Here is a 23,576-nt window from a genome sequence, read left to right as displayed (position 1 = left end):
GAAGGAGAAACACTTTACAGTCAGAGAAAAAAAGCATACTTAACATTTAGGATTATCAACCACTGCCGGTTTTCCATAGTATATTTCATTCCTGATTTTATCTGAAAGAGATATGATTACTACCACCATTGAAAAAGTGGTACTTTATTAATAAGCTCTTGGCTCATCTTTGAGGTAGATTTCGGATTTAAAATAGACTACCACACTGCTAACTACTTCACCTGATATTTCTCAGTAACATAGAGGCTTCATTCAAGAAACCTACTGACTTATAATTACCTGACACCCGGTGATGAATCAAGGATTTGTGCGGCCTGAACCTCATCTACTTTGGGAAATCCTATCTAATAAAAACATGCAAAGTTATAAATAGAAAAATCGCTAGGACCCCTCTCAAGACCTTGGAAGGGACCTATGCAAGTGAGGAGCCCTGAAGCCTAAGGTTCATTGAATTCATGATAAGTCCACCTCAGCTGGGGCCCTTTTCCAAACTTATTTAATGCAGGCAACTTATAAACACCCCAGTAATATGTCATTATAGGTAGTAAAATGATTTAACTCGAGGGTGGCATCTTCCCTTGGTGGCTTGCCTTTGGTAAGAGATGCAATAAAGTTTATATCTCACCATGGCAAATGTATCCTGAAGCAAATTAGCTTTGTCTATTAGAAAGACTTAGTCCAAAACAAAGACTTACTATACTGTGACAATCTTTTGAAAGTAACTGTGAATGAGTTTTCGGAGTACAGTACTAATTTATTTACAACACCAGATAGTTCTGATTCTTTCACTACCTTTTTCTGTCATTTAAGAGGAGCACAAATTCCAAAGGAACATGTTGGTGCCTCTTCCATTACAAATCTTTTCTAACCTACCACCCGTTTTCTACTTCATCACACCCCTCCCTCACCTTGTTACCCTGCTGCATAGATGCTAGAATGGCTCTCATATATGTTTTCCCATCGACATCCATATTTCTCCTTCCAGTATGAAAGCTTCTTGGGGACAAACTCCCTGCCCTATGCGTCTTTGTATCCCCAGCACTTAGTACAGTGTTCACAGACAGTGGGCATGGCACTCAGTGAATGTTTTGGAATGAATTCGTTAATTTTTAAACTGTGATTTATTTATTTATTTCCACAATGTATTTTCCTGTGTTGCCTACATAACTCTAGTGAAACTCTGATTCTTATAAGGAACTCTTGGTGTTCTAGGATGTTTAGGAAAGTGGTGAGTTTAAGACGTTGTACTGACGCTACTAAAACCTCCTGGTGAAGGGACCTCACGAGCCTGCTCTCCGGTGTGCTAACAAAAGAAAAACCGACCCTTGGTGCTCTCTCCCCAAGGTAGGCGTCAGCAAACTAACAAGGGAAAGGAAGGAGGCCGCTAAAGATAGGCATCTGCAGGAATTGTTAATCCAGCTCCAGACACAGCCTCAACACCTTCATTAACCCAAAATGTGGGAACTGTGTGAAACTGGATTTCTGAACCACAAGACAGGTAGGAGAGTCTTTTCCAAAGCCAGGTGTAGAAGAGCTCTTTACCTTGAGTCTAAAATCGCCTTCGGGCCATTGAACGTACCCACTATTATTTCCTTGTGTCATGAGAAATAAGAGAAATTTTGAGCTGAAGGGGTGTAAAACCCACACTTCTTATTGAAGAGTAGTCAGCAAAGAAAATATATTGAATTAGGCCACAGCAAAGTCTTTTCTTTATATTTTTCACACTACAGCTGAACACAAACAACGTCTTTTTCCATACCTCAAAGGTTCCTATTGGCCACAGATAATTCACTTCAGCAATATATGCTTTTTTGAAAAATAATGTTCTGGGTGGCTGGGGAGAGCCCCGTGGTTGGTGTTCAGGAATTCTTTCTGCTTTACCATTTAAAAGAGCTAATGATGGTTGGGGAAGCACCCACACCCACTGAACCACACCCTGCTAAACTTAGTTCTCTGCAGCTCTGTGTTGCATACATTTTGAGCAGTTAGGAACTTTGCACATGAAAAGGAATCAAAGTGAAATTCAAAAGTGGAAGTGCCTGGACCATTCGCATATTGGAGAGGCATCCGTGGGATTCCATGACAATGCTAATCTGAGTGTTTTGGTTCGGGGCCTTTAATTGACCATGCCAAAGATCAGTACTATGGAAAGCAGAGCCTTTCATATATATGAGTTAAACAAGTCTCTTGGCCTCTTTGTACCTTAGTTTCCTCATTTGAAAAAAAAAATAAATGGCTCTCAAGACATACTTTCCAGAATTCATACTGGGCTTACTTACACCCAGCTAACCAATAACTGCATGATTGTTTTTACACACAGTTGTTTACATGTATTCATCTTCTATTTCACTTACAACTTGTGTAAAAACTGCATTCCATGCCAGGCCTGAAACGTTCCAAAGCTCAGTTCTGGGAGTAAATTGCAACCAAGATTTCTACAAAAAAAGACACAAGCAAAAGAATTAGAAAAGTAGATACTCTTTCAGAACATTTATCCTTTGGCAATAATTCTAATTTATATATGATGAAACATAACATCACTACTCCCTCCATACACTAAAGAAATCTCACTGTGGGAGATATTATGATTTATACTTTCATGATTATATATGTGGTGCAGTAGATACAAAATACTAAATGCTCATTAAATACTTGTGTTAAGTCATCTTTATTTCTCTAGCTAGGCAGCACTATTGACACTTCGGGCTGGATAATTCTTTGCTGTGGGAGGCTCTCCTGTACACTGTTGGATGTTTAGTAGCATCTCTGGTCTCTGTCCACTAGATGCCAGTAGCATATACAGTTCTGACAAGCAAAACTGTCTCCAGACACTACCAAATGTCACCTGTGTGCAAAATCACCCTGGTTGAGAACCACTGCTCTTGATACTGGGTGATGTTGGATGCTCAGCATGATCCTGCTCTGTGCTGGAACTGTCACCTCGGGATACAATGGAGACTGAGCTACAACTTCCTTACGGAGCTCTGGAGGCTGAGATGGGGTCTTCTGCTGGACTGGAGAAGGTTCAACCTCTTTAGTGACCTGTGGATTTATGGGAAGTGCCAGAGCCAGAGATTTAACAGTGACATTGTACAAGTGTGACTGCTGAGCTTCATTTACCCCATGATGAACACATGGTCAAACTACAACCTCCTTAAGTGTCTCCAAGGGCCGGGCGCGGGCCTCCTGAGGACTTGAAGTTTCTAGTTCCTCAGGGGCCTCTGAAGGCTGAGATGGAGCCTCCTGCGGAAGTGGAGGTGGTTCTACCTCTTCAGTGGGCTCTGCATGCTGAGCCTGGGCCTCTGCCTGGGGTGAAAAAGATTCAACGTCCTCAGGGGTCTGTGGATGCTGAGCAGGGGCCTCTTGATGAGGTAAAGATTCAGCCTCCTCAGTGAGCTCTGGATGACGAGTTTGGGCCTCCTGCTGGGATTCAGACATTTCAGCTTCCTCATGGGGCTCTGGAGGTTCATCTGGGCTCCCCAGAAAATCCCTAGGTATGCTCTCCTCAGGATAAAAGGCCTCCATACTTGGATGTAAATAATCACCCTGCAACTGTTGTTCTAGACACTGAGTGTTTTTTTTCAAATTGGCCTATAGTTCCAACAACAACTTTGGCAAGCCGTCGATGCTGAACTAGATCTTTCTTCAGGTTTGGGGGTGAAACAATAAAGCTCATTGGTTTTGAGCTCTTACTACCTAGAGGTGGAACAAGTATTTCAAATGATTGGTGACCTTCAGCCTGATCTAGACCTATGTGTTTAGTCTTACTTTTGTGTCGAGGAGGCAGAACCAAGGGCTGATTCTGATCCCACTCTAGCACTGGAACCGCCTCTGGGAGCTTTTGATGTTGGATTTGCTCGTTATTCAGATACTGATGTGGAACAGCAAACTGATCTGGCCCTATAGGCAGCTCTACAACGGAATCCGTGTCCGGGTATGGAGCCTCAGTCTCACTCAACTCCTGATGAGGCAGGGCCAACATCTGGACTGGAGACGAGGACGTCAAGTAATTAAAGCCCCCGGCTTCTTCCAGGGGTGTAAGGGCAAGGGGCAATTTGGGAGGGCTGTCTGAGGTGTATGAAGACCAAGTCTCGGTCAGGCGCGGGGGTTAGGGGGTCACCTGGACGCGGCTCAGGGCCCACTCTGGAGGCTGAACTGCCTGGACTAGAAGCCACAGTCGTTGCCATGTGAGGAGGAGCCGTGGGGCGCAGCAGCGACACAGAGGCACAGCCAGGACATAACATGTGGCGGCTCCCAGGCACAGCGACCCAGGCCAGCGAGAAGCCAGAGCCACATCCTCCTTCAGAGCCGAACTGAACCGTTATGCCAGCGCTGCGACGTGAGGGTTCACCGTTAGCAACCGTTAGCAACCGCACGCCCCTCCCCCACCTAACGTCCCACCCGTTATTTATGACATCTGTAGTTACTCCACCTTTATTAGGCTCCCGCGGAGATCCAATGCACACCACCAGAGTGAGCCTTTTTCCCAGAGTCCCCAGGGCACAAGCCACCCTTCCCCTTGCAAAGGAGACAATTACCTCCTGCCGGGCCCCCTTCCCAACCCCGCCCTGCCCTCCCAGGCCCCAAACAATGAGGCGGGATTTGGGCTGCAGACCCCAGTGGCCCCAAACTCCAGCAGCCCAGGGGTGGAGGGGGGTTGGGAAGGATGCAGAGCTTCCCGAGGAAACCACAGGATGTGGCATTCTGGGAAATTCAAAAGTGCTAGTCCAGTTCTGACAATCTGAACTCTTCCTCCTCGAAGCTGAAGTCTGAGAGACATTCTTCCTCCCTTTGGCTACAGGGCTGACAAGAAAAGTAGCTGACCTGCAAAATGAGCACCAGTCAGGGTGGCGGGAGGGGAACACACCTTACAATTATTCTAAATTGTTGCCATTTCCTCCAAACTCTCAGTATTCACGTCTCATTATTAATTCACCACTCTGTCATCAGAGGTTACCACTGAATCAGTGATGACTCCAGAACTTCTGTAGGAGGGGTTTGGGGCAGGTGAGCAATTCATTCTGGGAAAGAGTGTCTAAAACCAAGCGAATGGCCCTTTATATTAGCATGGGAAAACTTCCCCCATCCCACCTTGTCTCAACAGAACCATTAATCTAGAAAAAACTACTGTGTCACTTTTCAGAGGTCTACCCTGTGTGCAGACATGGAGAAGACACTTAGAATGTTAAAGTCAGCATGTGAAGTAGTTTTCTCCAAATACTCTAACTAGCACCCAGTTTACTTTCTTCACAGTCCTTTTCATAATCTATTTAATTTTAGTCCTTTTTAATTGTCTGGTACACCTGTAACACCTAAACTCCAAGAGAGAAGGAGCTTCATCTTATTTCCAGTGCCTGGCACATAATGGTTTCTCAATGGAACTGATTCCAAGATTGGCCTCATTTAGGAATGGATCTGTTGTTACAATCAGTTTTCCGAAATCTTTACTATCAATACGGAGTCCTTTCCTCTCACATTTCACAGGAAGCTAGACTTCTTAATGTCCAAACATGGATACGTTTGAAGTTTCCTTGACTGATTTCAATTGAATTAAAATAATTATTTTGTACAGGAAAAACTTTCAAAATTTCTACATTTTTCAGAACATAACCACCTTTTCTTTCTCTACTTTCTTCCCTTCAAAACAAACTTTGCAACGTTGGGGTGAGTTAAATCATCAGAAAACTAGCCCCAAAATAAGCTCTCAATGACATGAAACACATTTTTTGCTCCTTTTTAATAAAAATCCTATATACAGTACATTAATGTTTTCTTTTAGAAGTTACGTTGACAACTTAATCCCTAATTCGAGGCATCCATATAATTGGTTTACAGAAAGGTGCTTCGGCAAAATATTTAACACAAGATATATATGAGATGCTGAGATCTGGGTAATATACCTTACTTGAAAGGCATGAATAGTTTTAAAACACTGTAGCATAATCACACTTAAGGCCATAGTTACTTTGTTCCCAAATCCCTGCAATTCTATTTGAGGGGAGTTCTAAAGGGCCTGTGTCTTCTCCTGTGTCCACAACTGTAGACGTACACTGATGGCCCTCAATCCTGCTCTCCAAACTTCAAATAACGGGCCAGAGACAAGGCTCGGGACTTGGGAAAGTCCTAGAAATTCCCTGCCTCAAAAGCAGTTTCAGAGTTTCACATTTTCCTAAGGAAGACAGAGCTGAGTAGACATGCCAAAGTCTTCCAAATCCTGCTGCTTGTTTTGAATTATGGCTACACTGGCTGTGTACCCCTTGAGTTTGTATCTCCACATACACATACTTGAATTAAATCCTGTAGTTCCTCTTTGGTTCTAGCATCTGTGACCTCTTCACAGAGTCTATATGCCACGGCTGTTTTACCAATTTCTGAGATAAAGTTAACAAGGATCAATGCAGAAGTTTTCTTGCTCTAAAACTTCCTGTATACAATGGTAGCACCCAATAATTAGACATTCTTTTGATTTCTAAAAGCAGAAAATAAGAGCATTTTCCTAGAAGTTCCCTCATCTGACACTCCAGTTTTTATCATAATTAGTTGTGAAAAAATATATAAGAAGTATCAACTTTGGTTCAAAAACCTTTATGATCTTAGAAATAAGAACTAAGGAATAATGACATAGAAATTAAAAGCTGTGGAAACAAAAATGTTCAATCACAATACAATGAAATAGGAAGGCATTAGGTGGGGGTCAAAATGAGTTCAAACCTGGAGAGATACCACTGGACTATAATAGATACTTCATATTAGAAGCAAGGCCAGGGCCTACTCCTTGGGACCAAACTTCTACCAGATACAATGAACAAAGCTTTGGAGACAGAGACAGAGAGAGACAGCATTTGAACACTCTACTGGCAGAAACTAGCCCATGTACCTTTTGGACAATACAGCTTTCCTCAAGGCAAGCTAGAGCCACCAGGCTTTTTGGTCTAAGGAGTTTGGAGTACATATAAGGAATACCTTGGCATATTAGGGACAAACAACCCAGACATTTAGTTTCGTTCTTAAAGGTTGTTACCCAGAGTTGACAGCTGATGGAGATTCTGCCTGATGACCAGGGAAGTCAAACTTCACTGGAAGGACTGCCCAGGCTGGAAGGCCAAGACCAATCCAGGGTCAACTCTTACAAGCAAATAAGGTCTCTGACAACTTTGCTCGGATTTTCTCTAAGCCTGCAGGGCTGTGAAGCAGGGGAGCAATTCTGTTCCGGGAATCTACTCATCATAAAGTTTCCTTTGGGCACAGCCTGTGACATTCTCACTGCTGTATAACTCGATAGGGAACACAATCAACACTATTCAATAGCATGACCACTTTCAAGGCTCACAAAGACGTAGCCAATTATTATATAAGAATCATATTCACCCAATATATCAGAAATGAAAACTGAAATTAAACTGATTTCAAAAACATCATCTGATAAACTCTTCAACAAGAAAAAAACGATAATAATAATAGTCAATATATTTTCTCTGCTTACTATGTTTCAGGCATAGTTCTAAGCTTTTTACATTCATCATCTCATTTACTCTTACAATAGCCTCCATTAGGTGATAAGCTGTATTACTAGTCCTATTTGCAGATAAAGAAATTGCAGCTTAGAGATATTAAATACCTTCCAATGCCTCTGGCTAGAAAAGCCTAAAATTGCAACAACAACGACAACAACAAAATCTAAGAGACGAAGTTAGGACTCAAACGCAGGTGCCCAAGGCTTATCATCACTGCACTATTCTGGAAGATAAGCAAGCAATTGGGGAAGAACGGGATCAAACGCTTTCTGTAGGAACTGTGGCAAGTCACTCTACATCTAAACACTGGGGACAATAATATTTGCTGTCATTTTTCTCATAAATGCCACAAAGAACAAATTTAAGACTGCTGCTGTGAAAGCACCTGGTGAATGAAAGAATATGTAATGTTTTCGCTAACCATTATTTTCATCCAATTAACTTTTCAAGTAACTTTACTTGCTCACTGAAACTGAAGTACTTCAAGGACAATCAAAAAGGTCTTACCTAAAGCCACAATCAGCAGTTTCTGGAATGCATCTGTCATAGCCTTCTGAATAGCAAGCTTCTGGGTTACCTTCCTTTCCATAAGGAATGATAATGACCCTAAATCCAACCAAAACAGATGAATGTAAAATGCCTGTCTGAATAACTGATTTCTAGGTTATGTGTGTAAAACTAAAAATGCATCTGTGATTCTTAGATCATTATCTTAGTGATTAAGGGCAGGCACAACACTGGGGTACGGGTGAATGTCTCTGTTGTAGGTATACCCTGGCATGGCACATTTTGACTGCTCAGATCTATTCTGGAGGTTCCTAAAACACTCGATGGGAAATGGAAACCAAGAACGTGCACAAGTCTCATACTACTCACAGATTTCAAATGGACAAGCTGAGGCTGCACTGCTACAGACCCTGCTCTCCTGTGCGTAAAGGGCTGGATTCATACAGTGACATAGATTTGGCGGTAGTGCAGATGATCTGGCCTCTCCTCAACCATCACCCACTCAGGTGGATGGTGGAGCCTCCTCCACTCCATTCACTAACAGCTCTGCCTCTGAGTTAAAACCCTAAGCCCAAGTGCCATGGATTCTAGGAAAAAACTCAGTACCAATCGGAATCCCCTTTCTAGGGATCTACATTAACTTTTTCTGCTCAGGCCCTTCTATAGGAGGCAAAGGACTGAATATTTACACAAGAGTTTATTTCAATCTTTAGACAATGATTTTCTTGGGATAACTGAAGGCCAGAAGACATCTGTATTTGAAGGAATATTTTAGCACATAACAAATTATTAACAACAACCACAACAAAAACTAACTAATTTTCCTTCCTCCTAAGCTTCTTGGCAGGCGGTCAGTTCTCAAATTCTAAAGTTTAAGGTGCTGTCAGGTATTGCCTAAGATAAAAACCTATATTGTCAGGCAGAAAAAATCTGCCCAGGGCTTTAGTGGCTTAGAAAAGCGATGATGTGTCTGAAAAGGTGAGTTTCAGAAAGAAAGGAAAAAAGAGAAATCCCACTCCCTCACCTCCCCACACACAAACATACTGGAAAACAGACCTTCCTCCAACTTATGCAAAGGTTCCTCAGCCATGACAACTCCGGGACTCCTGCACTCATGGGAGGGCAACACCACCTCTAAAGCACAGAAGAACTTCAGGCTTTGCTTCTGAATTGGTGTCACAATAGCTTCATTTCCCCTTTCTTCAAGGTTAGAAAGATCCTGAAGCTGTTAGGATTATGAATTAAAGGCTAGACTTCAAAATATCCTGTTGTTAGAAATAAAAACGAAACTCCAGCAATCCCAGGTAATAGTTTAGGTATGCAATAGCTTCAAAATCAAGTTGGGACTTGCAAATGAATGACTAGATATGGACAACTATTTTTTATCATATACCATACAAATACTGGCGAAAATTATGGACACCGCCATCCAAGTCATTGAGATTATCACTAATTCTAGGTGGCAGGCCAATGCTCACATACTTCCATGTGGAAGGCTCTCACATCTCCTCCCCATAGCCCTGTTCTATTCTTCTCTCTAAAGTCTAGGAGTTCAATGTTGAAAGGAGTCTGGTGAGTCAAAGAAAATCTACAGACTTCACCTTGATGATCCTTTTTGACCACCCATTGAAACCAAAGTAGTGATTTGCCAATTCTTGGCATCTGGAGCTGTTTAGGGCCAGCGTATTATGTTGAACCGCCTTATGTCTGGTGCCAAGACGAACCTAAAGACATAAAAGTCCTAAAAATATCACAATCCTACATAGAGACTTGTTTTGGATATACCTGAGATTTATCAATACCAATTTCCTAGAGTGGTTGTGAAGATTAAGTAGGACATTTTAAGCAATGAGCTCACAGTCAGCCCTAAATAAATGTTATTTATTATGTTTAAGTCAGTACTTTTCTGCATCATTTCCAGGGCCCCTGATTAACTGGAAGGTTCCCTGACCTCTGGTGGTGAAAGTGATGATGAAAACAACCAAGGAAGCCCAGCAGAAGCCTATCATGGGGCTGGGGGTAAGCAAAGGAAGTGAACTGTTTTACTCGTCTCATCCTGTAGCTCCTGCTTGACAATATGACCTGAAGAGGAGGTAAGATGGACCTGCCACTGAATCAGGACCTTAATCTGTAGCACCCCCTCCCCAAGTTACTAACCCCTGTTAGAAGAGGGAATACCTATACCTCTATAAATGTAAATAAAGCAACCAAAAGAAGTAGGGGTTCATCTGCATGAACAAGCTTCTTGGAGAGTGCAAATATCGCCAGTCTTAACTCTCTAAATAACTTACATATTACTGTGGATTTTTTACATCACTAGTTCTTTCTTAAATATCTATTTCCACTTTGAACAGGGTGTAGTATATAAATATAGTCATAAAAATTCAAATAATACAAAGAAAGTCAAAGCATTGTTAATTCTTTATTGACTGGTTTGTGCATCTTCCTCTGTCACTAGTTTATGAGCTCCTTAAGTGCTTGAAGGAACCATAACAAGGAACCATTCTTTCCTTGTTACCAGAAGCAAGCATAGATCTTGGCATATAATAGAGGAGTGATGGTCTGTTGACTGAGTGAATGAACGAGTACATAAGAAAATGAAGTTACTTTCTCCAACTGAAGCTGCCTGCTGGGAAGGAGAAATGAAGACTAATTTTTAAATGTTGAGTGTCGCATGAGAGGCTAGGCCCTGTACGGTGGGCCATAATGGAGCTGTCCTGGACAATTAGGAAGCTTCAGAAGGGCTCTGAGCCCCTGGTAGTAGAGACAGTTGACATCTGGGATAACCTTGCCACAGTTCTTGCTGGCAAACATTTCCCTTCGTGCTACTGAGAAAAACTCAGATACATTAGGCCTTTCCTTCATTTTATTTTAAGATGTTATTCACTTTTCTGTGTTTATAAAAATACAGGGGGAAAAAGATAAGAATTATGTATACATGCCAATGAATAAAGGAACACATAATTGGAACTTCCCTGCTGGTGCAGTGGTTCAGACTCTGTGCTCCCAATGCAGGGAGCCCGGGTTCGATCCCTGGTCAGGGAACTAGGTCTCACATGCATGCTGCAACTAAGAGTTCACATGCCACAGTTAAGGAACCTGCGAGCCGCAACTAAAGGAGCCTGCCTGCTGCAACTGGGGAGCCCTTGAGCCGCAACTAAGGAGCCAACCTGCTGCAACTAAGACCCGGTGCAACCAAATAAATAAATAATTAAAATTTACAAAGAACACATAATTAAAGGAGGTAATAATATCGGGGGTGTGGGTAGTAAACTAAGGCTCTGCATTAACAAAAGAAATCTAGGGCTTCCCTGGTGGCAGGGTGTTTGAGAGTCCGCCTGCCGCTGCAGGGGACACGGGTTTGTGTCCTGGTTCAGGAAGATCCCACATGCCGCAGAGTGGCTGGGCCCATGAGCCATGGCTGCTGTGCCTGCGCGTCCGGAGTCTGTGCTGCGCAACGGGAGAGGCCACAACAGTGAGAGGCCCGCGTACCGCAAAAAAAAAAAAAAAAAAAAACAGAAGGTGCAAAACTGTTTCCTATCCCAGACTCCTATCTTCCGTCTTACAATACTGTAACTGACACTTCAGAGAATCAAAGTCCACACCGTGTAGGATTTTTCCCACCAGTACAAAACACTGGCTCAAGGGCAAGTTCGAACTGGCTATTAATTCAGTTCAGCAAATATTTCCTGAGGCCAGGCCCTGTGTTAGCAGCACTAAACGCAAAGAGGAAGCATGCCATCACTGCTTTCAAGAAACTCAGACTCTAGCAAGACAGGCAAAGCACAAATGAAAAATAGCAAGAAATACCTTCCATCTGCCGAAAGGCATGAGCTGCCCTCAAAAGAACACAAGTTCACTGTGAAGAGATGATAGGGAGAGCACAGGGGAGTTTATCAGAGAGAATGCACAAGAAGTCACCAAGACAAGACAAAGCACATGATACACTCCAGGTGTGTCAGAGAAAGTGGGAAAGGAGCTAAGAATGCCCTCCAATGCCACAAGAAGTGAGGGCTTTATTCCATAGCAATGGAGCATGATGGGAGGTGTTTAAATAAAGGAGGAACCTATCGGGCAGTGCAGTGGTTGGGACTCCGCGCTTCCTCCACGGCGGAAAGGGGCGGGGAGAGGGTTTGATCCCTAGTCGGGGAACTAAGATCCCACAGGCGGCATGGTGTGGTCAAAAAAAAAAAAAAAAAAAAAAAGGAACTTATCATGTAGAAGTCCTGTGAACAACTGGTGATAAGCAGGCATTGCCATTAATAACAAACCACTAAGCAGTCCAAGTAATAGAGATTGAGAATTCAAGCGCAGCCTCTCCTGAGCTATACCACTCATAATGCAGGGAGCAGCAATCCTGGGCAAAGAAGACCTAAGATCCTCTGACCTGACAGTCACAACATTGCTCCGGCGGACCACGCTTGCAGACCTCCCACCACCATCTCTGTTGGTTCCGAGACTGCTCTTCTTGCCTCTTCCCACCCTCGCTCACTCTCCCCACTTTCTACCTCACCAAACGGCCCCAAGGTACAGGTCTCCTCCATCCTTCCAAAGCTCAATTTATGCCACTTCGCTTTTAAGAAAGACCCACGTTAGTGCCTGTTTTCCCAACCAAAAGAAATCCAAAGAGGTATCTATTTTCACAAAAAAGGGGGGAAAATGAGAACAGTGCCCGGCACGTGTTGTGCAGCAGCCCGTACAGAGGCAATTCGCACTGTGCGCTGCAAAAGCGGGTGCAAGGGGCACCACCCAGCTCCTTCCTGGGAACCACACTCAGCACCTCAGCATCAAGCCACCATAGCTTTGAACTGTCACTGAGCTTCCGTACTTTAGCTCAATTTATTTTGTGCATCCGTTAGCAAGATGTGTCCTATGGTCACTGCTTCTTCGCTTTACGCCACTTCGGCTTATGAAAGGTTTCATGGGAACGCTCTGCTTTCAGTCATTGGGGGAAACCCATACTTATTGTCCTCCCGCCTCCCTCCAGCCTACGCATCCACTCTCGGCCTGGCCTTTCCAGCTTTGAAAAGACAACCTGGCTCCGCCCTCCACCGCCTATATACTGCAGTGAAAGATGAGGGGAGAAGCTGACAGGCAGACAAAAGGCAGCAGCAGTGAGTGAGGCCTGACGACAGACAACGGAAGAGTTCCAGGCCCCTTCAACTTTTGAGACGTTTGGTATAATAAAAAATGTAGAAACACCTAAGGGATGGCATGAGAAAGAGCTCAAAATGGACTTCAGTATTTGTTAGCATTTGTTAAATATGGGTGGTACATACACGGGGTACAATGTAAGATTCTCCACTTTTCTCAGTATGAAATTTTTAATTAAAAATATACCAAAACACGGTTTTAAAAATTACAGGATATTTAAAATGTTTATACATTTGACAAGTTAATACAACACAAAAAATGAAATCTAATTGTGTAATTCACAAGGTAATCCAACAAATATTTAGAGTATTGTATCCTCAGGCATTACATGGCCTCCCTTTAAACTTCCTCAGCTCTCCCTCAGTGGGCTATAATTCCCAGTTTACTTTAAGGGAACTTCAATATTTAAGTTATGGTTGGTGTTTATGTCCCTTATACAAACATGCATTCATTTGGGGAAATCAATTATCAAACAAACATCAAAACATCAAAAGTAATCATTTCTACATTACTAATGTGACTTTGCCCGTTAGAGATCAGAATGGCATTACAAGATCATCAGTCACTTATTCTATAGGCCAGAGTTGATGCTATTGACATTTTGGGCTGAACAATTCTTTGTTGCGGAAGGCTGTCCTGTGCTTCATAAATGTTTCAGCAGCATCCTGGCCTCTGACCACTAGGTGCCAGGAGCACGTCTCCTGACTTACGACAACTAAAGATGTCTGTCTCCAGACATCAGCAAATGTCCCCTGGGGGGCAAAATCATTCCTGGTTGACACCTACTGATCTAAACAAGCATAGAGTGTTTGCTTGCCAAATAACAGCAACAGAAGATGGATAAATCCATGGATTCCAAAGGTCCTAGAATTAGCAAATCTTCTCTATAAAACTCCTAGCCCACATCTAGAAAATATTACAAAAAGAAGCAAAATGAAAAGAAAAACTAACAACACATGAGCTAAAATCTTTACTAGGGACAGAACACAGCATAGTGATCCAAAGCACAGGCTTGGAGCCAGAGGACTTACATTCAGAACTCACCAGCTGTCACTCACCAACTGTGTCACTCACCAGCTGTGTGACCTGGAGCAAATGACTTAGCCTCAAGTATCTCAACTTGCTCACCTCTAAAATGGCAAGGAGACAACTAATACCTACCTCCTATGGTTATTTATTTTCTCTTAAGAATTAAGCGAAATAATACGTGTAAAGTGCTTAAAAGAATGCCTGGCATACAGTGAGTGCTCAGTAAGTGTTAGCTATTGTTATTTCACTAAAATTCCATATTTTCAATTTATACAAAGTGGAAATCACTTTACAGATTTCAACATACAACACTCTATTTTTAGAAAATAAAATATCATGCTATGTAACTACTTTATCTACTTGACAGAGGAATTATTTTCACCCATTTTCACCATCTCGGTAAAATAATAATGGTTATGATTATGCAATCATAAGAATGATTATGCTCTCCAATAGCCATTGGAGAAACAAGTGTACTTGTACATCACTGACAAACACAAGCTAACCCCTAAAACTGGCTCTGAGGGGAGATCACAAAGCCTACCATCAACATTAATCACCAAACATATCAGCCAGGGATATCTCAATAAAAGTAACACAGAAGTAGAGATTAGGGACAGAATTACTAACTCCGGGAGCTATGGGGGGAAGTGACTTAATTTCAAGAGTTAATGTCTCTGATATGTAGGCTCAGGTGCCCACCTCAGCACTGGATATGAAGATGCCTACCACAATTAATCAGGTCCCAACAGTTCATTTCTAACTGCGGTCTCCCTGAACCTCACTGCGGGTACTTCTGTAGCGTAGCTCTCCATACAAGGCAGGTCTCTGGTAACTGCCTTCTCTGGTTCTTCAGAAAACAGCATGACCTGGCTACACATACTCCTGAAGAAGTTCAAGCGTCTTCTTGAAAAACATAAAATAGAAACTGCCAGCCGAAGTCAAAGTGAGACAATGTCTCAAGCCACACTAAAATGGACTATAAAAAATACAGAGATCTAGAAACTACCTCTAAACGACGCCAGCACCAGACACACCTCACCATGTAGCCAACACTCTTGGCCGGGATACACGGATACACCCGTGTCTACAGCATGCAACCCTGCCATGTAGCGGACAGACACTGACCAAGCTGGGTCTTGTACAGCCTCTGCCACGGGGACAGAAAGGCCCGGAGAAGGGCGCTGAGTCGCTTAAACCCACCAGTGTGGGAAGAAGCACCACGTCCACCCATTGAGAAGGCCACCCCTATTTGCCTTGACTCTTTCTCTTCCTGTTAAACATTATCCGACTTTCACCAAAAGAATACACAACACTAACTTTCTGCAAACTCCTGCCCCCGTGGGGAACGGCATTCCTGGAGACAAAAAAGCTGGAATCAGTAACCAAGGTTCTAATTCAAATCCGGTCTAATTCAAATCCATTAACCCCTGTGATCCGTTGCCGATCTACAAAAAGAGCCTAACAGCACATTAGTCGTTTGACCAGCCAGCGTCCAGCCCTTTTTCTGGTAATAAAAGCCCACAAAGTCCCTCAGAGTAGGTACCTCTCCCCGCCTCTCAGTCAGCGTGGCTCCGGTGGGCTCGACTCCGCCAAAGAGCCACGGGTGACACGTGACCAGAACTGGCCAATCCCAGTCTCACAGCCTCAAACAGCGATTGGCTCCAGGTCAGACATGTGACCCCATAAGAGCCAATGAGACATCATGAGACTTTTGCTGAGGCTTCTGGGAAAGAGACAGGCGCTCTTTCCGGCTGAATCTAAACGCTGACAGGCTACAGGGGGTGAATATGCTACAGCCAAGTTTCTAACATACAGTTCCGACAACTGAAGTCCATACAGGAAAAGGCAGAGTTGACTCGTGGGGAGAACCTGAGTCCTGATGACTTTACTTGAGCCCTGAATCCAGCTAGCTGTGCCTGACTTTGCAGTTAGGTGAGCCTAACTCAAATTTCTTTCCAGCTTAAGCCAATTTAGGTTGATATTTCAGGCAGCTGAAGCGAACTGATGTATATGTGTATATCTGATTAGTACCTCACAGGATGTGAAAAATGGAATGAACTGATAGCTGGCTTGTAAAACAGTGTATATATACATGATTATTAAAAACACTGGTCACAGGTATTGATTAATAATAACAAGTGCAAAGAGAAAAAAGTGGGCATGGGAGAGAAATGACTTAGTGTGATATGTGGTTATTCTGACTCTTGAAAATATTCCAAAACATTTGTTTAAACAATTTTATCATAAAGCTATTTCAGCAATAATAATAAGAATAATAACAAGAGCCATTTGCTGAATGCTTCCTGTGGGCCAGAGGCCGTTGAAATGACTATATTATGTAATCTGCTTGAGTCCTCATAATGACCTTACAAGGTGGATGTTATTATTATCATTCCCACTAACAGATAAGGAAACTGAAGCACAGACAAGTTAAGTTACTCACCCACAGTTACACTGTAAATAAAAGGCAGGATTCAAATGCAGACATTCTGATGCAGCTCGTGCTTTTAGCCATGCCACTGAATCTGAACCTACACTCAGAGTTCTAATGCTGTTCCAGTGAAGCAGAAACTCAAACTCAGGCACTCCCCAAAGCATCAAATGGGAATGTAATATACCACTCTTTTAACCCTGGAAGAGTCTTAAGGACTAATTCCTACATAGTTCTGCATTATGAAAGTATACATATTTAACCACATTAGTGATCATCATTTTTTTAAAAAGTGTGAAAACCCTCACAAACCTCAACCAATTGCATCCTTTGGTTAAACAAAAGTCCTAGATGTTCCCAAGACTAAGAGGTATATTAATTAGTACTACCTTTCCAGAAAATAACATTTGCACCTTCCACAAAGTCAACTTTATGAGGACATTCCCATCACTAAGTTACTTTTCACCACTTTTATAGAACAGAAACTTATTTTAAAATCTACCCATCTTAGTATAATATAAAAAAGAAAAAAAATTATGAAATGGACTTTCTCAAAATTAAACCTTTTTCCTCTTTGAAAGAAACTATTATGTTAGAAGGATACGAAGCCAAGCTAAAGACTGAGAAAAAACCAATGGCAAATCACATACCTGAAAAAGGATTTGTATCAAAATATATAAAGAATTCTCAAAACTCAACAGTAAGAAAACAACCCAATTAAAAGCTAGGCAAAAGATTTCAATGGCACTCCACCAAGAGGATCTAATGATGGCAAATAAGCACATGAAAAGATGTCCAATGGCATTAGTCATCAGAGAAATGCAAATTAAAACAATGATAAGATATTACCACGTACCTATTAGAATGGCTAAATTAAAACCACTGATAGTGTCAGTGATGTGGAATAGGTGGAATTCTCGTACATTGCTAGTGGGAGAATATAAAATGGTACAGACACTCTGGAAAAAGGGTTGACAGTTTCTTATAAAGTTAAAAATATACTCACTATACCATCCAGCAATCCCCTCTCCCCAGAGACAGCTACCCTAGAGATAGAGAAATGAAAACTATGTTTGCACAAAAGTCTGTACACAAATGTTTACAGCAGCTCTATTCCTAAATGTTAAAAATTGGAAACAACGCAAATGTCCTTTAATGAGTGACAATGGAAAACTACTCAGTAATAAAAAGGAATAAACTTTCAATACATGCAATAACTTAGATGAATCTCAAAGACAGAGTAAAAGAACCCAGTCTCAAAAGCTTACATGTATGATTCCATGTTTAGGACATTCTCAAAAAGACAAAACTATAGGGATGGAGAAAAGGTCAGTGGTTGCAGAGGTTATAGGATGGGGACAGTTAACTGTAAAAGGATAGCATCAGGGAATTCTGGGGGGTGATATTATTATTCTGTATACTGATTGTAGTGCTGGTTGCACAAACTACACGTGTTAAATTAACAGGATAAAAGAAAAAGGTTAGTTTTACTGTACGATAATTTTAAGAATAAAATTTTAAAATTATTTTTAAATATGAATCTCAATGTCACAATGGACACGGTTTTTAAAAACTGGAAAGAAATAAAGAAGGATAAGTTTGTTAATAAAAGGAAAACCTGGGCTTCCCTGGTGGCGCAGTGGTTGAGAGTCTGCCTGCCGATGGGGGGGACACGGGTTCGAGACCTGGAATGGGAGGATCCCACATGCCACGGGGCAACTGGGCCCGTGAGCCACAACTACTGAGCATGCGCATCTAGAGCCTGTGCTCCACAACAAGAGGGGCCACGGCAGTGAGAGGCCCACGCACCATGATGAGGAGTGGCCCCCGCTCGCCGCAACTAGAGAAGGCCCTTGCACAGAAACGAAGACCCAACACAGAGAAAAATAAATAAAAAATAAATAAAAATAAATACATTGAAAAGGAAAACCTATACATTTCCCTTTCTGCAAATGTAGGTTTTCGAGGCAAGAGTAGAGCCTCAGAAAGAATGTCTGCAAACAGAACAATCACTAGTTCACTAAGTACAAAATGTAGGATACTTTTGAAGAATCCCGTCACAGCTAGATAATTGGTCCAGAACCAAAAGTAAATACTGGAAGAAAAATGAAATCAACAGTGTTCCACAGAGGTGGTAGGCAGACTGGCCTGGACTAAGACATGTTCAGTAATAGATAATAAGGGTGCAGATTTGTAAGCATCATTCTCGTCCCACTGTGGACTTCCTTCTGTGACAGTATAAGGATACCACCAGATCATCTTGAAATCAAGTCATGAAATGTACTTTTATGTTTTTAAAAATCCATTCTTGTCCTTAAATTAACTTTTCTTATTAGTTTAGTCATGGTCCTCTATTACTTCTAAAACATTAAATCTTATTTCATTAGAGACAGACTTCAAAAAATAAAAATAAACTGTGATCAAATAGCAGGAACAAAGAGTAGTAACTAAAATTTCTTCAATCTAAACGGAAGATGATTTCTGTATCTCTGTCTTTTACATTTGTCTCCATTAAGGGAAAAAAATGATGTACCTCATAATTAACTTGGCTGGAATGAATCAGACTGCATTTGTAAAGGTTTCAGAAGACCAATGAGCTGTGCTAAACAGTACCACTATCCACCTGAGCAGAAATTACTATCCATAAGTTTCTTTACATAACTAACGAAACAAAAATTTAAACAAAAGAAGAACTACTAGAAAAATATTAGAGATTCATTTTTTAAGTCAATAATTTGCCTCACACATTATTATTTTCCCTGTGGAAACCCAATTATTACCCTGAAAACAAGACCACGTTAGAAAGTAAATGCATTGTGACAAAAGAAAAAAAAGGCAGATTGATACATTATTAAAATAACTCACACGCCATACCCTGAGGAGTAAGGAAGCCATGGCAGAGCAGGCCCCCTTCTCCTCAATGGACAGCACAGCTGTGGGGAAGACACTGCAGCTAGCACAAGCGTGTCACACTTCTTCAGGGAGGAAGCAAGTTACACACCACTCTAGAGAGGGCGCCCATAAACTCACGGCCACGCTCATTACCCAACGTCCAGGCCACCCACAGGCTGACTGCAACCCAACTTTCCCACCATTCCCACACAGGCCCCAGGAACCGTCAGGCCTCTGAGGCTCTGCCAGTGCCCTTCCCTCTACCCAAATATCCTTTCCCTCCTCTCTCCGGACCTCAATCCTGCCCAGCTCTAAATGAACACTTCAAGGCCTATTTCCCTAAGAATGCCTCTCTCAAAACCAAAATTACTTCCTAGACAATGATCTGCCTCTTACTCATCCATTATCTTGGATTAAATACACCATGTAAGATGCCTTATCTGACCAACACAACTATTTTATAAATAGGAGTCATGTTTTATATCATCTATGACATGACATGACAACCAATCAGCTCACTAAAACCATTCAATAAATACTCTAATTGAATTTCCCAAAGAGTTGACCTAAAATAACCTAAATGCTAAGCAGTTCAAGAACTGTCCTGAACCAAATTCACTTCTCATTTGAATGCCAATGTCCTAGATAGGGATGTTGTATTGTCTTGAAATGTACTTGCCTTTATCCAAAACTAGAATCTCTGATGAATCTATGGGACACACATGTAAAATATTCTGCAAAGGAAAAAAGCTTTATTTAGTGTACTGTGCTTAATATTCAGCCAGACTTGCATTTTTCTCTAAAACTTATACAATTACTGAGTATGCAAGAAGCATTAGAAGAGAGACTAAGTCTATTGAGAAGAAAACTGGAAGCGAAGGTCATCAATCATTTTCTACTTTGAATCATCTCTTTCATAAAGAGGTAAATTCTCCTAAATTCCAGAATGAATGGAATTCAATACAGCAAAGTAAAATGCTTTAAATACATAAAATAAATATCTTGATGGACCTTCCACCATCTGTTTTAGTAACTTAAATTATAAAAAAGAACCTTAAATTTTAGAAAAGTTATATCAAGAGCTAAAATTGAGATTGTTTTTCCATCTATTACTTTGATTTTCCTGACCCATTTTTGAGAACTGTCAGCATTCTGGATCAATAATTCCAAATTATTTCTTGAAGAGAGTGAGATTCCTCCCAAGTCATTTAATATGCTTACTAATCAATAAAGATATGAAAAAACAAAAAATCCATATTTATGAAGCAAGCCAATTATATTAAAAGACTGACTTTGAGAAAAGGTTGCTGCTTGCCAAGAAAATTTTATTATTATAAAATATTTTCTGTCATTTGTATTTCTTCATTTTCCCTTCCAGATTATCTGTGTAGCCTTGTAAACACATCATAATCCAAAGCAGTGGAGCTTTATAAATAAAATGTAAATCAACGCAAGAGAGCCAACTGCATAATTAAAACAAAAGTGTACCGGGCTTCCCTGGTGGCGCAGTGGTTGAGAGTCTGCCTGCCGATGCAGGGGACACGGGTTCGTGCCCCAGTCCGGGAAGATCCCACATGCCGTGGAGCGGCTGGGCCTGTGAGCCATGGCCGTTGAGCCTGTGCGTCCGGCGCCTGTGCTCCACAACAGGAGAGGCCACAACAGTGAGAGGCCCGCGTACCGCAAAAAAATAAAAAATGGGCATCCCTGGTGGCGCAGTGGTTGAGAGTCCGCCTGCCGATGCAGGGGACACGGGTTCGTGCCCCGGTCCGGGAAGAACCCACGTGCCGCGGAGCGGCCAGGCCCGTGACCCATGGCCACTAAACCTGCACGTCCGGAGCCTGTGCTCCGCAACGGGAGAGGCCACAACAGTGAAAGGCCGCGTACTGGAAAAAAAAAAAAAAGCATACCACCATCATCCCAACCAGATTACAAAATAGCAAGCAGATTATAAAATAATAGTCTACAAGCATGCTTTTTAAAATATATATCTATATGCACTGAATATCTTATATAAAAAGCCAAGAGAGAGAGATGAAACAAAATATTAAAAGTAAACATCTCCTTCCCCAAAACCCTAACTCCATTCCAGTCATGAGGAGGACATCACACAAACCCAAGTTGAGGGACAGTCTATGAAATACATGAACCAGGACTCTTCAAAATTGTCATTAAAAAAAGGAACGTCTGGGACTTTCCTGGTGGTGCAGTGGTTACGAATCCATCTCCCAATGCAGGAGACACGGGTTCCAGCCCTGGTCCGAGAAGATCCCACATGCCGCAGAGCAACTAAGCCCGTATGTCACAACTACTGAGCCTGTGCTCTAGAGCCTGCGAGCCACAACTACTGAGGCCACACGCCGCAACTACTGAAGCCCACACACTCTAGGGCCTGTGTGCCGCAACTACTGAGCCTGGGTGCTGCAATTACTGAAGCCCGCGCACTTAGAGCCCGTGCTCCGCAACAAGAGAAGCCACCACAATGAGAATTCCGCGCACCACAATAAAGAGTAGCCCCCACTTGCCACAACTAGAGAAAGCCCGCGCGCAGCAACAAAGACCCAACACAGCCAAAAATAAACAATAATAAAAATAAATAAATAAAGGCATCATCACATAAAAACAAATGAGGACATAATTTTTTGATAAAAGAAGAACTGGTGGGGCAGTGGTAAAGAATCCGCCTGCCAGTGCAGGGGACACGGGTTTGAGCCCTGGTCCGGGAAGATCCCACATGCTGCAGAGCAAGTAAGCCCGTGCGCCACAACTGCTGAAGCCCACACGCCTAGAGCCCATGCTCCACAACAAGGGAAGCCACCACAGTGAGAAGCGCGTGCACCGCAATGAAGAGTAGCCCCTGCTCGCCGCAACTAGAGAAAGCCCACACACAGGAACGAAGACCCAACGCAGCCAAAAATAAATACATTAAATAAATTAATTTAAAAAAAAGAAACTAAAGAGTCAAAAACAAACTAAAGAAATAAAATATATTTTGGGAAGAAATAGGAAAAATTATACATGGACTTGATATCTGATAGTATAACTATTAGTATTACTGAATTATCTTCTTAGGTGTGATAATGGTATTATGTTTATGAAGAAATATGTCCTCATTCTTAGGAGACACATGATGAAGTATGAATGAAATGCCATGTAAGATGTCTGCCACTTACTTTCAGCTGGCTCAGGAAAAAAAAAATTCTATCTATTTGACAGAGAAAGGGAGACAAGGCAAATTATGACATAACGCTAACAATTGGGTATTGATTATACTATTCTTACAACTTTGCTGTAGGCGTAAAGATTTTCATAATATAAATTAAACTAACAGTTTTCTTTAACTTAAAAATGATTCAAAACCCAAACTAATCCAGAAGTTATAATCTTCTCGTAAATATAAAATATATTTTATTTTATGCTGCTTAACTCATCTCCTCCAAATTAAAAAAAAAAAAATTGAAAAGGGGTGACTTATTTTCCATAGTAAGGAATTATAGCTAACATCCAGGAGTAATATTTAGGTTTCCTTCAAATTGATATTGAATAGAGTCTTTTTAATCATCTGAGCAGTTTATACTGATCTTGGGCTCATTAATTGCTAACTTACCTAGTTTTTTTAAATAAAAATGTTTATTTGAATACAATTACCTTATCCCTTAATGAAGCTGGAAAGAAGATTAAATAACCCAGAAGACACAGTTGGAAACTGTAAAGAAGTATAAGAAAGAGAGTCACTGGCAGAAGAGAAGAGCAGATCTCTGGCAAAGCTGCATTCCATGTACCCTGCCTGGGTCAGACATAGTTCATCTTGAGCCGAAGATCCAGTAGAGACCCATCTGCCCAAAATGCCTTTCTCCAACTGAGAAAGAAGTGAAAATGCTAAGACATATGAGAACATTTGTTGCTGTCTACAGCTAATTGAACCAGAAATCTTTAATACCATTTCCAGTCCTGAAATTCTATTATTCTACATAAAACACCTTTAAAAACAAGTATATATTATCATTTCACACCCATTAGGATGGCTACTATCCAAAAAATAGAAAATA

The 23,576-nt window shown here is 41.7% G+C and overlaps 1 protein-coding gene across 1 annotated transcript in view; it reads right to left on the bottom strand.

The window, feature by feature from the left end:
- Window positions 1-4,535: 4,535 nt before the first annotated feature.
- LOC309793394 (RAD52 motif-containing protein 1-like) overlaps window positions 4,536-23,576 on the bottom strand; it is a gene marked incomplete at its 5' end in the record, with an annotated part of 28,192 nt that continues 9,151 nt past the window's right edge. The window contains 5 exons of the mRNA XM_082603866.1: window positions 4,536-4,824; window positions 6,286-6,371; window positions 8,022-8,120; window positions 9,078-9,246; window positions 9,623-9,745. Coding sequence (XP_082459992.1) covers window positions 4,723-4,824; window positions 6,286-6,371; window positions 8,022-8,120; window positions 9,078-9,246; window positions 9,623-9,745 — 579 coding nt within the window. The 3' untranslated portion in view covers window positions 4,536-4,722. The remainder of the gene's footprint in view (window positions 4,825-6,285; window positions 6,372-8,021; window positions 8,121-9,077; window positions 9,247-9,622; window positions 9,746-23,576) is intronic.

This window comes from Mesoplodon mirus, assembly GCF_964341445.2.
Source record: "Mesoplodon mirus genome assembly, chromosome: 18".
Classification (NCBI taxonomy): domain Eukaryota; kingdom Metazoa; phylum Chordata; class Mammalia; order Artiodactyla; family Ziphiidae; genus Mesoplodon; species Mesoplodon mirus.
Note: the sequence above shows the minus strand (reverse complement) of the source record. Positions and strands in the feature narration are given on the sequence as shown.